The 14909-nt window shown below is 50.6% G+C and overlaps 1 protein-coding gene across 1 annotated transcript in view; it reads right to left on the reverse strand.

The window, feature by feature from the left end:
• The window catches only part of TEX261 (testis expressed 261), a 9294-nt gene extending 309 nt beyond the window's left edge, over positions 1–8985 (reverse strand). Inside the window, exons 1-6 of the mRNA XM_048509637.1 lie at positions 8843–8985; positions 5751–5830; positions 4656–4809; positions 3289–3356; positions 2830–2932; positions 1–998 (exon numbers count right to left, since the gene is read on the reverse strand). The exon at positions 1–998 is cut by the window's left edge and continues 309 nt beyond it. Coding sequence (XP_048365594.1) covers positions 883–998; positions 2830–2932; positions 3289–3356; positions 4656–4809; positions 5751–5830; positions 8843–8912 — 591 coding nt within the window. The 5' untranslated portion in view covers positions 8913–8985 and the 3' untranslated portion in view covers positions 1–882. The remainder of the gene's footprint in view (positions 999–2829; positions 2933–3288; positions 3357–4655; positions 4810–5750; positions 5831–8842) is intronic.
• Positions 8986–14909: the final 5924 nt, after the last annotated feature.

Consider the following 14909-nt stretch of genomic DNA (forward strand, 5'->3'; position numbering starts at 1 on the left):
AGATGCGCACGCTGCTTATTTTCCAGTCAGTGATATGGGTTCCGCGGGCATTAAACCTTGCCAAGGGTAGGATGTGCCAGCTACCTTTGTTTTTGAACAGGACTTTTCAATAGCTTTGTTTAACTCAAATGCTGGGCAGTGCAGATCAAGGAAGTCCTGCGTAAATGTTCTTTGGACATCCCAAAAAGCAGCTGCGAAGGCCTCTGAATGTCTCCAACAACAACGACGACAGAGAAGAGACAGCCCACAGTTCCTTGTCTAGAAGGCTGGGATTCCTTTTCGTAAATGCCGACCACCATTTGGTCTCCAAAAAGGTCACATCGAAGAAATGCAGAAGCCAAGATCTCTGCCCACCTCTCTGTCACAACATCAGAGATGCATTTATTACAAGAATTGTATATGGAAGTCTGTGGACGACGGCTTACGAAGCAGTGCTTGGGAACCATGCTGGTGAGGGTTACTTTTGTGTGCACTGATCCGAAGCCTGGAAAAACCCACGGGCGAAACCATGGAAGACCGTCATGATAAGGAAAAAGGTCAGTCAGTCTGTGGCTGATGCACCTTGTCGAGGAAGGATTTTGGCTTTCGGTACGAAAGATGACAGCTCAAAGACTGCAGAGGAAAGAGCCAACGTTTTATAAGGCTCTCCCCTGCTGTGACCACGGTCACCACCTGAAGCCAGCTGTGCAAAACAGGGCATTCCCAGCGGCCACCCACCAGAGTTTTGGGCTGCTGCCGGTGGCGTTCGCCTGTCCCTGCGTCATGAACGAGTCATTCCAAACACAGGAATGAGAGGTGACCGCCTTGGCACAGGGACCTCAAGTTCCATCTGGATAAAAGGGTCCAGGCATGAACAGAAGGCGTTTAGGGGAGGCGACGGCATCAATAGATTTTCTGGCGGCTCGGCAGGATGGCTTCCTTAATGAACGAGAAGATGAGGAGGATGCCGGAGCGTTTTCCCCGCTTGCCTTTCGTGAAGTAGTTGGATACTACGTCATCTGAGAAGACGAGAGAAAGACACGGTGAAAACCAGAACCGTTTCAGGAAAACTTCCCACAGCTCTGGCCTGTGGATCTTTAGGAGCAAAGCAACTTGGCCCGGCCTGGCTGGCTGTTCCACGGCTGCCCTCCCACCCTACAGGCATGCAAGAACAGAAGACAGCTGCATTCTCTCCAAAGAACAGTACACTGGCTGCACTCAGTGGTGTACCTGCCAGAGGAACTTGTGGGGTCACATGTCCCCGGGCGCCACTCATTTGATCACACGGGGGGTGCCAAATCACCCGCCCCCCCACTCCTCTGATGGAACCCGTTGGGAGGATCGCACTGCCTGCCCTCCTCGGCGGAGGATGTCCTCCCCATGAGCTCTGCACCAGGTTGGACGGCCCGGGGTGGCCCCAGTGGCCACAAGGCGGCAGATGGGGAGGGGGCGGAAAAGCTGGGTGCATGGGTGCAGCAGGTGGCGCAGGAGCAGTAGGATGGCCGCCGCTCTTGCCCTCCCGAATTTCTTCGCCTCCAAGCTTCGCTTAACCAGGCAATGGGGAAACTTGTGGGGATGGGCAGGGGTTGGCCCTGGGCCCCGTTTAGTGCCGGTACGCCTCTGCCTACACTGACTATTACGCTTGACATTTCTTGTATCCAGCCAGTCAAGCAGAGGTCCGCTTCCAGAGCTGGCAGCTAACATCAGCTGAACACCAAGAGGGGCTTTAGCAGAAAGCCTAGCAGAGTTCCTCCTTCCCCCCACATGCCCAACCTGCACGGCTGCTCTCCTCCCTCTGGAACTTTGTGGGCAACTTCCCAGAAATTGTGAATTTGACAGCAGAGTTGTTACGCACAACTAGCAGATGGGCTCCACGTCCCAATTTGGATTCAAGCTATTAACCTTGAATTCTCTTCCATCCAAATTTTTTCACAAGATAACTGGACTCCCAAATTGCATGCCCTATGCAGCCCTTTGTCTGGAGTTAGGTCAAAACTCCTTGGAATCAGCCGCTTGGCTGAGGACTTTTAGATTCTGGTTGCAAATTCATTTTCTCTCGGACTGTAATTCCCTGGTCCACCGTCTGCTCTCTGACACCCATTCCAACCCCTGGTTTTCCATAATTGAAGAAAAAATTGCCTCTATTGGACTGTCAGTGGATTCACTTTGCCCTTTGTCCTACTCAGAAGCTTATAGGAAATTAAAAGGTCAACTATTGAATAGAGAGTTCTCTACCCTAATCACCGCAGCCAAGAAAACGTGCTCCCCTGTGTATTTTTCTCTCCCATTTGAACGGGGCTAATTTGGCATACCACTTGTATCATTTAATAAACCCTGTCTTCAAAGGGAGAGCCATAATGCTCACTAGGTTTAACGTTACTCTCTCAGCTCCTTGTGACATGGCAGATTTAATAAGCAAGAAAAGGCTAAAAGATTGTGCCCATGTAACGGCTGGCTCAGCTGGAATCTCTGGCTCACCATTTCACCACTTCCACTGTCTCAGATTCAAGGAAATCAGATCCAAGCATGTGAATCTCACACCTTTACATTTACCCCATCTCCCCGATTTAATCAGATTACACTACTTGTTGGACAACCCTGATCCTTCTCTCTGTATGATAGTGGCAGACTTTCTCCTGGAAATTACTAAATGCCAGTAGATTTCCTTCGTCCTAACATGTATATCCTGTATTGTATATGCTTTTTAATCTGTTTTTATTATTGTTGTACTGCTGTCTATGCCAATAAAGGCTTGCTTATTGCTTATTAAGATGGGCTCCACAGTCTCCGCTGTTGTCTAATGGGGCAAAGGACGCACATGCCGGAGCCAGGCCGGCCTAACCAACTCACCTCCTGTCTGCACTGTGGAAGGAAGCACGTTCTCCCCGGCTGACAAGGAAACAAAGAAGGCAAAGGGGATGAGCCACAGGCAGAAGGTGAAGTAGGCAAGGACCTGCGGAGGAGACACAAAGAGAGCATCAGGCAAAGGTGGGGCCAGTCCTACTACCCCCACGCCCCTGCTTCCGGGAACATGAGGCCTCCGGCTACAGCCTGGAAAGTCCCCACAGCAAGGAACGGGCCGTGGACTCTGGGCCCATCTGCAGGGCTGGCAGCACCCTCAGCCGATGCCAACAGTGAACAAGGGGGAGACTCGAGCCTTCCACCTGTGATCTCCTGCCCGCCCCCTCCCTCCCGAGACATGGTCAAATCTCTTGCCTGTTTGGGGGCAGGTGCATCACCCATGTGCCATCCCTCTTCTCTGCCGCCCCTCCCCCACAAGCTCTCCGGCATACCCGGTGACCCTCTTACCTCTGAGAACGGGTAATACTCTTCTGCAAAATACTGGAACGCCAAGTAGTGATTCAACACGACCAGGACTGCAAAAAGAAAACAGCAAATTGCCTAACGGGAAGCGGCTGTTTTGCCATCTTTCCCAGTCGCCATCGATTAGACGCCACTCAAGAAGAAGAGTTGGATTTATATCCCCCCTTTCTCTCCTGTAAGGAGACTCAAAGGGGCTTACAAACTCCTTTCCCTCCCCCCCCCAACAAACACCCTGTGAGGTACGTGGGGCTGAGAGAGCTCCGAAGAACTGGGACTGGCCCAAGGTCACCCAGCTGGCATGTGCTGGAGTGCACAAGCTAACCTGGTTCACCAGATAAAGCCTCTGCAGCTCAAGCGACAAAGCGGGGAATCAAACCCGGTTCTCCAGATTAGAGTGCACCTGCTCTTAACCGCTACGCCACGCTGGCTCTCATAACCCAATGACAAAATGTGAGCACATGGGCTGTGTTTCAGAGAGTCAGGGCTGCTTAAAATAAAAGTGAAAAGCATGTTTCCAACCCTTGTGGGTTGCCAGCAGCTGAATTCAGCTGCATCCTATTCTTCGACTCCCTTTCCCCGTGCCATTTCAAGGCAGCATGAAATCCTTGGCCAGCCCCAGAATATTTCAAGTGAATCAGACACACCAAACGAAAGAATCTTGGCTGCAGGACTTTGGTGGTCAAGTTAAGTTTGAGTGAAGCAGTGGTTGATTATTTGGCCCCCTCAACTTCTCTGGGAGCTTCCTGGTGCAGCGAGAAAAAATAAAACATCCCTGTGCTAAGGACCGAGGGACAAAGAAAGGAAGAGGCTCACAACACAGTGGCGAGGACGACACAACACCCCTCCTCTGGCTTTTAGCAGCCTTCAAGGCTCAGTTGCAGGAACTGGTGTCTGGGATACACCTGTACACAGTTCTCTCCCATTTTATCCTCACAACAGCCTTGCACAGGAGGTTAGCCTGACAATTACTGGTGTGCCAAGGTCACCTAGTAAATTTTGTGGAAAGTGAAAATCTGAACCCAGAACTCTCCACTCTGGCCACTATGCCACAGTCATTGGCTTCTTGTGAAACTTATCTCAGCAACGTGCTCTATAGCAGGCGCATCCAACTCTGGCGCCCCAGATGTTCATGGACTATGATTCCCATTGTTCCAATTGGCCATGCTGACAGGGGCTGATGGGAATTGTAGTCCATGAACATCTGAGGCGCCAGAGTTGGACACCCCTGCTCTATAGCCACTGGAAATTATCCCTATCGGGAATCTTGGGATTCAGAAGTTTCTCACTGCCACAGATTCATGGATCTTCAACCCATCCTCCCAGTTGGCTGCCAGTGTCACAAAGTTGCTCACCGCAGGAGAGGATGAAGTTTGGAGAGGTGAGCATGATAAACGGGAAGGTCTGCAGCAGTCCAAAATAGACGAGGTTGGTGAAGAGGCCCACACCAACCACGAGGCCGGGGAAGTTCTCAAAGAGGTACAGCCCAATCAGCACCGCTGTGGAGAACTGAAAGAAGGCAAAAAGTATTTGACACTTAGACGGGCCCACGTGGGCCACACAGCAACAAGTGGCAGAGGGCAGGAAGTGTGGGCATCTACCACCCAAGTGTCACGAGGAACAAGATCACTTCCACAATACACACTGTATCATAGACTCATAGAGTTGGAAGAGACCCCTAAGGGCCATCAAGTCCAACCCCCTGCAAAGCAGGAACACACCATCAAAGCACTCCTGACAGGTGGCCACCCAGCCTCCAAAGAAAGAGACTCCACCGCACTCCGAGGTCGTGCATTCCACTGTCCAGCGGCCCTGACTGTCAGGAAGTTTTTCCGGATGTTTAGGTGGAATCTCTTTTCTTTCACCTTGAACCCATTACCCCTGGTCTTAGTCTCTGGAGCAGCAGAAAACAAGCTTGCTCCCTCACCAACATGACATCCCTTCAAATATCTAATCATGGCTATTTGAAGGGAGTTCATGTTGGTGAGGGAGCAAGCTTGTTATCTGCTGCTCCACCTTTGTTTTTGAAGAGGAAAAAAAAGCACATCTCACTTGTCCAGGAAGCTGCAAGAATCCACAAAAGGGCAGCCCACACAAGCCCTCCTTCAGGAAAAGAGAGGTGAGGCCTTAGATGCTGACGGCCACTGGCCAGTGGATGGATGGAGCCTGCTCTTCTCCTCACCCGCAATAATCATGCAGCCACTGTGGCCACCCGCCTACCACTGCAAAAACCCCGTGCCTGGAATCAGCCACTTTCAAGGCTGGTTGAGGCAAGCAAAACAATTCTCAGCCGTTTGACGGGCACCTTCTCCTCTGACTACCCGAAGCAGAGCCCCACCCACTCGGCCACCTGATCCGTCCCAGCGCACTCGGGCTCCGCAGCACAAGCGAACAGAAGCCAGTGGGCTGAAGCTGGAACTGAGCGGGTACAAGGACGGCCAGAGACTTACCCATATCATATACTTAATGATCCTGCTCGTCGCGACGGTGTACTCTTCTATCAACTCTGCCAAGTAGTACAATCCAGCCGCTGCAAAGGAGAAGGGAGGGGCTGTTGGAGACAAACGCAGCCAAAGCCAAGAATCCACCGCCTCCCTGGGCAAGGAGCCCGTGGAACCTGCACTTCAAAGGGGCCACACCAGTGGTGGGATCCAAAAATTTTAATAACAGGTTCCGATGGTGGTGGGATTCAAACAGTGGCGCCGCCGCACACACGCCCCTCCAGTCCCCATTGGGCAGGGAGGTTGCTTTAGTAACCCCTTCTCGGCACTCAGAAAAAATTAGTAACCACTTTCTAGAGAAGTGGTGAGAACTGGTTGGATCCCACCTCTGGGCCACACTGATGGTCATCAATGCCAGACGAGGTTCTGGACTCTGGACTCCTCAGTTGCAGGGGCTTGGACTCTCCTGTACCCAGCCTGTGTGGCCAGAGGACGGTATACGGCCACTGATTTTACTTATCTAATCTCAAGAGTTGGAAGGGACAACCAGGCGCATTTATTTAATCCATTTATTGAATTAGCTTTATAGGCTGCCTTTCCCTTACGGGCTCAGAGCAGCTTTCAACGTTTTATATGACACAATAAAATCCATTCCAAACAAAATATAATCATTTAAAACAACTCAACGAATGGATGGTTGTGTTTTATTAATATACTTTGCCCTGGCGGCTAGGAAACTACGAGCAAAGTATTTAAAGCGCTGTTTGAACTAATGTTGTAGTACTGGAGATTAACTTAGACTAGCTGAAGAAGCTGCAAAAACATCGGACGAATTTGATGGGGCATTTTAATTTAGAGATTGCGAACACTAATAATTTATATTTTAATGTAAAACTAAATTATTGTTTTAATTTAAATTATTGTTTTAACTAAGTTACTGTTTTAACTGCATGTATTTTTGTATTGTTATAGCCAACGGCTCAAACAATAAATACTTGACTTGACTTATTAATATACAATACTAAAACTGTTGGAGAAAAGAGGATGGGAAGGAATGGAAGAGGGGGGGAAAGCAGCAACTGTATTTTTTATATGTTGCTGAATCAATTCCTTAAAATAATGGCAATATAATACCAATACAGATTAAAATGAGATTCAGAGGAACTAAACAAATATTTTAGTATATGTTATTAATAAGTTAGTAGTTAAGGCTGTAAGTAATTTTTTTACATTTACCAGCAGGTATAATTTGAATAGCAATACATTGGGTGAAATCAGTAAGATGGCAGGTTCTCTCTTGAATACACGTTTATATTTCATTGAATGTTAAGATCCATTTTATTGTTATTTTGTTTGATATATAGTTTGATTTTTTTCTACAATTTCCTTATATATGTTTTCACATGGCTGAATTAAATAATAATAATAATAAAGGGGGGGAAAGTAGCAGCCTCAATTGTATGCCTGGTGGAAGAGCTCTGTCTTACCAACCCTGCAGAACTGCACCAAATCCCGCAGGGCCCAGATCTCATTGGACAGAGTGCTCCACCAGACAGGGTTAAGGCCAAAAGACCCCTGGCCAATTGGCCATGCTGGCAGGGACTGATGGGAATCATAGTCCATGAACATCTAGGGTGCCACAGTTGGACACCCCTGGGCTAGCCAAACATATTTTGGGCCACGGACCCCCAGCGGATGGTCACTTGAAGAAGAAGAAGAAGAGTTGGATTTCTATCCCCCCTTTCTCTCCTGTAGGAGACTCAAAGGGGCTGACAATCTCCTTTCCCTCCTGCCTTCACAACAAACACCCTGTGAGGTAGGTGGGGCAGAGAGAGCTCAGAAGAACTATGACTAGCCCAAGGTCACCCAGCTGACGTGTGTTGGAATGTACAGGCTAATCTGAATTCCCCAGATAAGCCTCCACAGCCCAGGCAGCAGAGCAGGGAATCTCCTACATTTTATCTTCACAACAACCCTATGCGGTGGGCTAGGCTGAAAGAGGCAACTGGCCCAAGATCACCCAGTGAGCTTTCATCGCACAAGCAAGGACTCGAGTCCACGCCTCCCAGATACTAGTCCTACGCTAGTCTAACCACTATGCCACACTTTCCTGCAGGGGGGTTGGCAGACTCCGTGCTTCCCCCTCCCTGTTTAAGCCTCTTCACAGTCCTATGAGGAATGCTACCAACTGACCAGGGATCTGATTCAATGTCCCCAGGACTCTGGACCCCACCATTACACTACAGCTATTGTTCCCCCATGGGTCAGAAGTGGGGTGTAGCGGTTAGAGAATCTGGAGGACCCAGGTTCAAATCGCCACTTGTGCCATGGAAGCTGGCTGGGTGATCTCGGGGCAGTCACTGCCCTCTCAGCCTAACCTACCCCACTGGGTTGTTGTGAGGGCAAAGTGGCGAAGAAGAGGGCGACGGATCTCCCATTGTGGAGAAAGACAGGGATACAAGCGAAGTAAATAAAAATTGCTGCCAGCGAGGGCTGCATGGAGAGGAAAAAAGAGCGTTTACTCTGATGTAAAAGCAGCTCCTCCTTTGGTAAATCATCCACTGCCTGCAGAGCACAAACATTAACCAGCTGTTTCCAGGGGAATCCCCAGGGAGGCAGCCGAACACATTAAAACTCGGGGGGGGGGGGGCTGAAAGACCAATCGCAGTTATGAGGTTTCTTTTGGGGGCTCCTTATGGGGAAAATGACTGGAGTTGAGGCACAGGGAGAGATGTCGTGACTCTTGCAGGGCAATGACTAATAATAGAGGCAACAGCCCTCCATCGCCCTATCTGGAGCTGCCACTGAGAGGAAGACTGCGCCTGCTCGTGGAGGCTCTACTGGGGCCACTGACACGGCTCCTCCAACAGCCTTTCTGAAGCCTCCCTCCCCCTCCCGAGCAAAGAAGAGCGAATGATTGGCGGGGCAGGAGAGGGACAGCTCCTCTGGGCCAAAGGGCAGCTCGGGTCGAAACCATCCAGCCAATCGCCGCCCGCGGTGGGCGGGGCGGGCGAGACCATCGGAGCCCGGGGGCGGGGCCGGCGCGGACGAGACCATTCCCGCGGGGGGACGAGCAGGGCCGTGGCCTGCGGGAGCCTCACCGATGCCGAGGGTGACGAAGGCGGCCTGGATGAGCAGCGCCAGCCAGCTCAGCGCGTACATGAACCACATCCTCGGGCCCGTCGTCGTGGCCGTCGCCTCGCTCCCACCGGCGCAACGGCAAGCGCGGCCCCGCCCATCACTTCCGCCGGGGACAGGAAGCGCGCCGAGGCGCAGGCGCAGAGCGACGCGGCCATACCCCCCTCCTCAGCGCCCGAGCGGCCCCTGGCGCCTTGGAGGACGAACAGCAGGAGGCGACCTCTTTTTTTGTTAAAGGGGCAAGAGATTTTTCCAGGCCTTTGGAAGCCCTACATATTGAGAAACATTGTTATTACGACACAATCAATTTTTTGTAGAGATTTCCCAGGGGGATCTAAAGTGACTTAGAACAACAAAGACATACACAACCAAAATGAATAAACCAGCAGAGAAAAAACTGAGGCTGATTCCGCATGGGCCAAAAACAGCAGTGTGAAAACAGTGTGAAAATGGGGTAAAAGGGTTTAAAACGGTGTAAAAGGGTTCATACTGTTTTCACACCGTTTTCACACTGCTGTTTTTGGCCCATGTGGAATCAGCCCGAGTTTTGGGCTGGTTGGGTTTAATTAAAAGGTTTTCCAGGCAGGAGAAAGTGTTTAAAATGCCTTGTAAAGCTGCTAGGCAGAGCAATTGCTGTGGAATGAAGGTGCTGATGTAACCCCCATGCTCAGAATGGGTTGACCCAGTAAGGGGTGGAGACTCAGAGCAGCACCAGGCAGCAGACCTCATGTAGTTGGAGGAGACAGGGCTACCAGCCTCGGACCTTGATTTGTATAAGCCTTTAACACCTTGTTAAGGTAACTGCAATGTTGTTGGGAACTACTGGGAAGGTTTGTTTTTGCTATGTTGTAAATGTTGGAGTTTATTGTTTCAGGGTTTCTTTTTATGGCTGTAATGGGTGAAAGTTCTCCTGGAAACCTTCATCATGTTGAATCCTGTTCATCAAGCCCTTGGAGTCTTCAGGAGCCAACCCACTTGCAAAGAAGAATTGGACTTGGCAGTATCAGTAGACTGTAAACATAAGGACTTGAAAATGCAACCTGAACAGGACCTTGAAATGTGATGTTAAATATTGATGTTATATGTTAAGAAAGTAAACCATTTTGTTTTTAAAATCTGTTGTTGCAAACTCATTCCACGTTCTGCCCCACAGAACCCACAAACTGAGGTTACACTGACACTTAGGTCAGCATCGCAATAAAGAATCTTTATTTGTTTACTACACTCTCTGTATTGGGTCCCGATTTCTGTTCCTCCGCGCTACCGAGAGCTGAAATCACGCTGAAAGCATTAAAGTTACCCGGGTAGCGTGGTAACAAGTTCACTCAGATAAAATGGCCACTTTGGAAGGTGGACTCTATAGCATTATACCCCGCTGAAGTCTCCAAAACCCACTTTCTCCCAAATCTCCTGGTATCTCCCAGCCTGGGGCAGGCAACTCTACCAGTAGGGCTGAGGACAGGCCATAGAGTAATAAAGCTGACATTCTCCACTTGCTTCATTGTGAAGTTTACATTTTTGAGGGGGTGGGGTGGGGGTAACAATCGTTTCACACACTGGAGTGGGTGTGTCATGCAGTTATTTTTCTTTTTATTTGCATCTCACTTTATTCCCCACAGTTGGGACTCAAAGCAGCTTTTAAAGCATGGTTCTCTCCTTCTCCATTTGCTCACAACAACAGCCCCGTGAGGCAGGCCAGGCTGACAGTTTGTGAGAGGTCCAGCGTCACCCAGTGAGCTCCTTTGGCAGAAGAGGGTGTTTGGACCCAGGTTCCCCGGAGTCCTCGTCCGTCACTCCTTCCACTCCACCATGCTGCTGGGTTTCTGTTGGGAAAACAGCTCAGCGGAGAAAAGAAAACGTACCCTTCGTTCTGGCTGTGTCCAGCCAATATTGGGACCTCCCAGTGCCATGGCTGCAATGCAGACTCTCTCAACCCTAACCCCCACCCCCACCCCCTGTAGTTCTTCTTGCGCCTGGATTGGCAGATACTGCCGTGGGATCGCCAGCAGCCAGGGGACGATCCGGCTCCATCAGAGTCTCAGCTGGCTAAATCTCCAGAGCCACAGTTGGGTGAGTCCTGTGAGCAGCCAGCAGTCACACAGGTGGAAGACGGTGCTGGCCCAAGCCAAGAGCAAGAGGACAGGGCAGACAGTTCCCCCGGCTCACTTGGGTCCGTGAGGCAGGTCAGACAGCAGGGCCGTTAGACACCCCATGCTAAAAGACGTAGTACCTGGTTGGAGGCCCAGAGACACAGAAGGGATGGCTGTGAGTCAGCGCAGAACTCAGACTGTTACCGCCAGGAAAATAAAACAAAATATTTTCCTGAAGTCAGGTTGCCTGGCTACACTGGCTCCATGCCCGGACGCGGAGACTTGTGTGGTTCAGAAGCCTCCATAAGGTTCACAGAGAACGTATGTGTATGTTTGTGCCAATGTTATATGGTTTCCCTCTTGTTTATGTCATTTTAGGATGTAATAAAAGCCCCTTTAGAGTTGAATTTAGGATTTTCTTACTGTTTAGGATTCTAGTTTGAATAAATTCTCCAGTTAAATTTAAGGTTTTGTTACTGTTAATTTAAGGCTCATTCCGCACATGCAGAATAATGCACTTTCAAACTGCTTTCAATGCTCTTTGAAGCTGTGCGGAATGGCAAAATCCACTTGCAAACAGTTGTGAAAGTGGTTTGAAAACGCATTATTTTGCGTGTGCGGAAGGGGCCTAAGATACTCTTGCTTATATGTTTATATGGGCTTGTACTGTATTGGAGGTTCTTTAAGATTTCCTCTAATGTTTAAGTTTAGAAATGTTATTTTAGATATCTGTATCTGTTGGAAAAAGCAGCAGCTTGTAACAGCTGATATTAAGGCCCAAGGAAGTTAGTCCTGGAATTCAGTTTGGACCAACACCCAGGTAATCCCATCTTCACCAACAAAAGTGCCTTTTGACTAACAAAGGATGGACTCAGGGTGTGGACTGGCTGTTGGAAGATGTCACCCTGTTTTGCTATTGGACTGTTTGAAGTTTTACTCTCAGGATCCAGAAGCTCATTGGACTGTTCACATCCTTACTTTCAGTATCCAAGAATTCATTGGATCATTTAAACTTGTCTCTGTCTAACACTCCCAAGGAACCACCTCAGGCAAGAAGGTGCAAGCTTTTCTTCTGGGATTTGATCTGATCAGCATGTGCAAAGGGATTGTTTTCTCCCGTTGGTATTCTAGGATATTTTCCCTGTATTAGATGGAAGGAGACCGCCCCCTTCCTGGTTTTTGCACCATGGGGGTGGGACTGCCCTATACCCCTTTCTGGGTTACTGTGGAAATGTATAAAGGGGCTGACGCACAGCCATGTGGAGGTCCTTTTTGCTGAGCTGTGCCAAGAAATCACTTGCCAATAAAGAACCTCCCTGCTTTCGAAGAAACTCTGGTCTCCTGTGCCTCATTACGTTGCTGAGCTGAAATCACTTATTGTTACCCAAGCTGCAGTGGTGACAAGACTAAGCAAGAATGCAGGCTTCCAAGAGGCAGCTGCGAACAGCAAGTGTTGCAGGACCAACTTTGTGAGACAGTGTGATAGTTTCTGTAGCGCCTGCTCTCAGACTAAAGATTGGGCTTTGTGGACCTGGACTGGATGGATCGATCCGCTGTTGCTCAATGGATACCCCTTGCTCTGAACTGCTTTCCCCTGAAGTGAAAGTGAGCTCTCCATCCCCTCCGCCTGCTCTCAGCACACAACTGTCACCAGAGACTCCTGTGTGCTCAACCAACCACGACGGAGTTGGACATGATGCAAAGAAGGTTCACCTGTTCTTACACACGTTATAAGAAAAAGAAAAATTTCCATTCAGTGAAGTTCCAGGTCTGCAAAGGTGCCAGGCTGTCTTTCTGTCAGCAGGATCAGCCTTGGGATGCAGGCAACCCAGGAGTTACTGGGATGGGGGCGGGGGGAGCACTGAAGTAGCATGTGTAGCACTCCATCGTCTTCAGCCACAGGGCCAGGGATCCTCCCCCTCCCCCCCGCCTGTGCCAGAGCTGCAGGGCAGAGCGAAATGTCTCAAGCCAGTCTTGGCCATCAGCCCCAATCTTCTTCCCCGGACTCCGAAGGTCAGGAGATGGCTGCCTGCTGGTTCCCACATCAGATCAGAGTGTGGCTCCATGATGTCCCCCGCGCGCCCTCGGCTCGCAGTGAGCGTTGGGCAAATACTCCGAGACGTCCTCCTTGGCCCGCTCAGTGGCCAGCGTGACCTTTCCCTTCGGGGGCGAAGAGCTGCAGGGCAAGCAGCAAGAAGCTGGGAAATGCCAGCTGGAAAAGGTAAGAGAGCCTGAAACGCGCTTCCAGAAAGATGCTCGGCAAACGAGCTGTCACAGACGTCCAGGTGGATCTTCTTCCCCAAGACCGGCCGGCCTTTAAGAGGGAGCTGTGGGGGGCATGCTGCCTCCCCCCCGCCCCACGTTGCTTTCATGCCGAAGGTTAGCTGCAGTCCTTCCTTCCATCAAACCCTCGGAGGCTTCAGCCGCCGGTTCAGGTCATGTCACCTGCTGGAGTCTGGGGCTCTCTGAGGCCGCCAGCTTCGTCGGGCCGCCCAGATGGGGCTCTGGCCCCCAAAGCTCCCCAGCTCAGACGCAAAAGGCTTTTCTGCTCCTGCCAGTTTCCCCGGGCGACGGGCAGAGAATTGCAAAGATTTCAGCAGCACCCAGCACAAAATCCCCCTGCGGGAGCCCACATTGCCATAGATGAGGTCTGTTCGCTGCTCCCTGTTCTTTAGGGTCGCCAACTCTGGGTCGGGAAATCCCGGGAGATTTTGGGGTAGAAGGAGGAGTTCGAGAAGGGATCTCAGCGGGATCAACACAGAAAACCTTCCTCGGGGATGGCACTAGTCCAGTGATGGCGAACCTTTTCGAGACCGAGTGCCCAAATTGCAACCCAAAACCCACTTATTTATCGCAAAGTGCCAACATGGCAATTTAACCTGAATAACCCCCTCGAGCAGGGGCCAGTCTGCTGTAGCCTCCAGCAAGTCTCACATGCACCTCTCTAGCATCTCTACCACCTGCACCCCACCAAGGAGCAGCCACCTGGAACACAGGCACCAGACCCACCAGCCAAGTCCTCCCTGCTCGCTGAGGTGCACGCACATCAAGTCCAGCGACCCAGGACAGCCTAGGTGTGTGGGGGGGGGGGCGATTCCCCTTCCACATGATGAACTCTGTGCACGCGTGCCCACAGAGAGGGCTCTGAGTGCCACCTCTGGCACCCATGCCATAGGTTCACCACCACTGCACTAGTCTCTTTTATCTCACCCGCTCCCCCCTCTTCTTTCACAGGGGCTCTCCCATATCTCTGCTACCAGACCTTTAACTGGGTTGAATGCCGGGGATTGAAACTGAGACACAGCAGATGCTCTACCACCAACTCACGGGTCCTCCTGGACAAGATTCAGGGAGAGCAGGGGTTCCCAGCCTTGTTTAGCCTACAGGCACTGGACATAGCGTGGTAAACACAACCACAACATGGCTGCCACACAAGGCAGAGCCAGCTGTACGTAGCTGCCACAGCCAATCACATCTCCTTTGTCCAGCCAGAAGCCAGAAGCCAGGAGCAGCAGTGGCGTAGGAGGTTAAGAGCTCGTGTATCTAATCTGGAGGAACCGGGTTTGATTCCCTGCTCTGCCGCCTGAGCTGTGGAGGCTTATCTGGGGGATTCAGATTAGCCTGTACACTCCCACACACGCCAGCTGGGTAGCCTTGGGCTAGTCACAGTTCTTCTGAGCTCTCTCAGCCCCACCTACCTCACAGGGTGTTTGTTGTGAGGAGGGAAGGGCAAGGAGATTGTAAGCCCCTTTGAGTCTCCTGCAGGAGAGAAAGGGGGGATAGAAATCCAAACTCTTCTTCTTCTTCTTCTTCTTCTTCTTCTTCTTCTTCTTCTTCTTCTTCTTCTTCTTCTTCTTCTTCTTCTTCTTCTTTGTGGGCGAAAGTCCACCTGGTCCAGTCCACTTCCAAAAAAACTTGGCGAGCACTAGGAAATGTGTTT

Source organism: Sphaerodactylus townsendi, linkage group LG10 (assembly GCF_021028975.2).
Source record: "Sphaerodactylus townsendi isolate TG3544 linkage group LG10, MPM_Stown_v2.3, whole genome shotgun sequence".
NCBI lineage: Eukaryota > Metazoa > Chordata > Lepidosauria > Squamata > Sphaerodactylidae > Sphaerodactylus > Sphaerodactylus townsendi.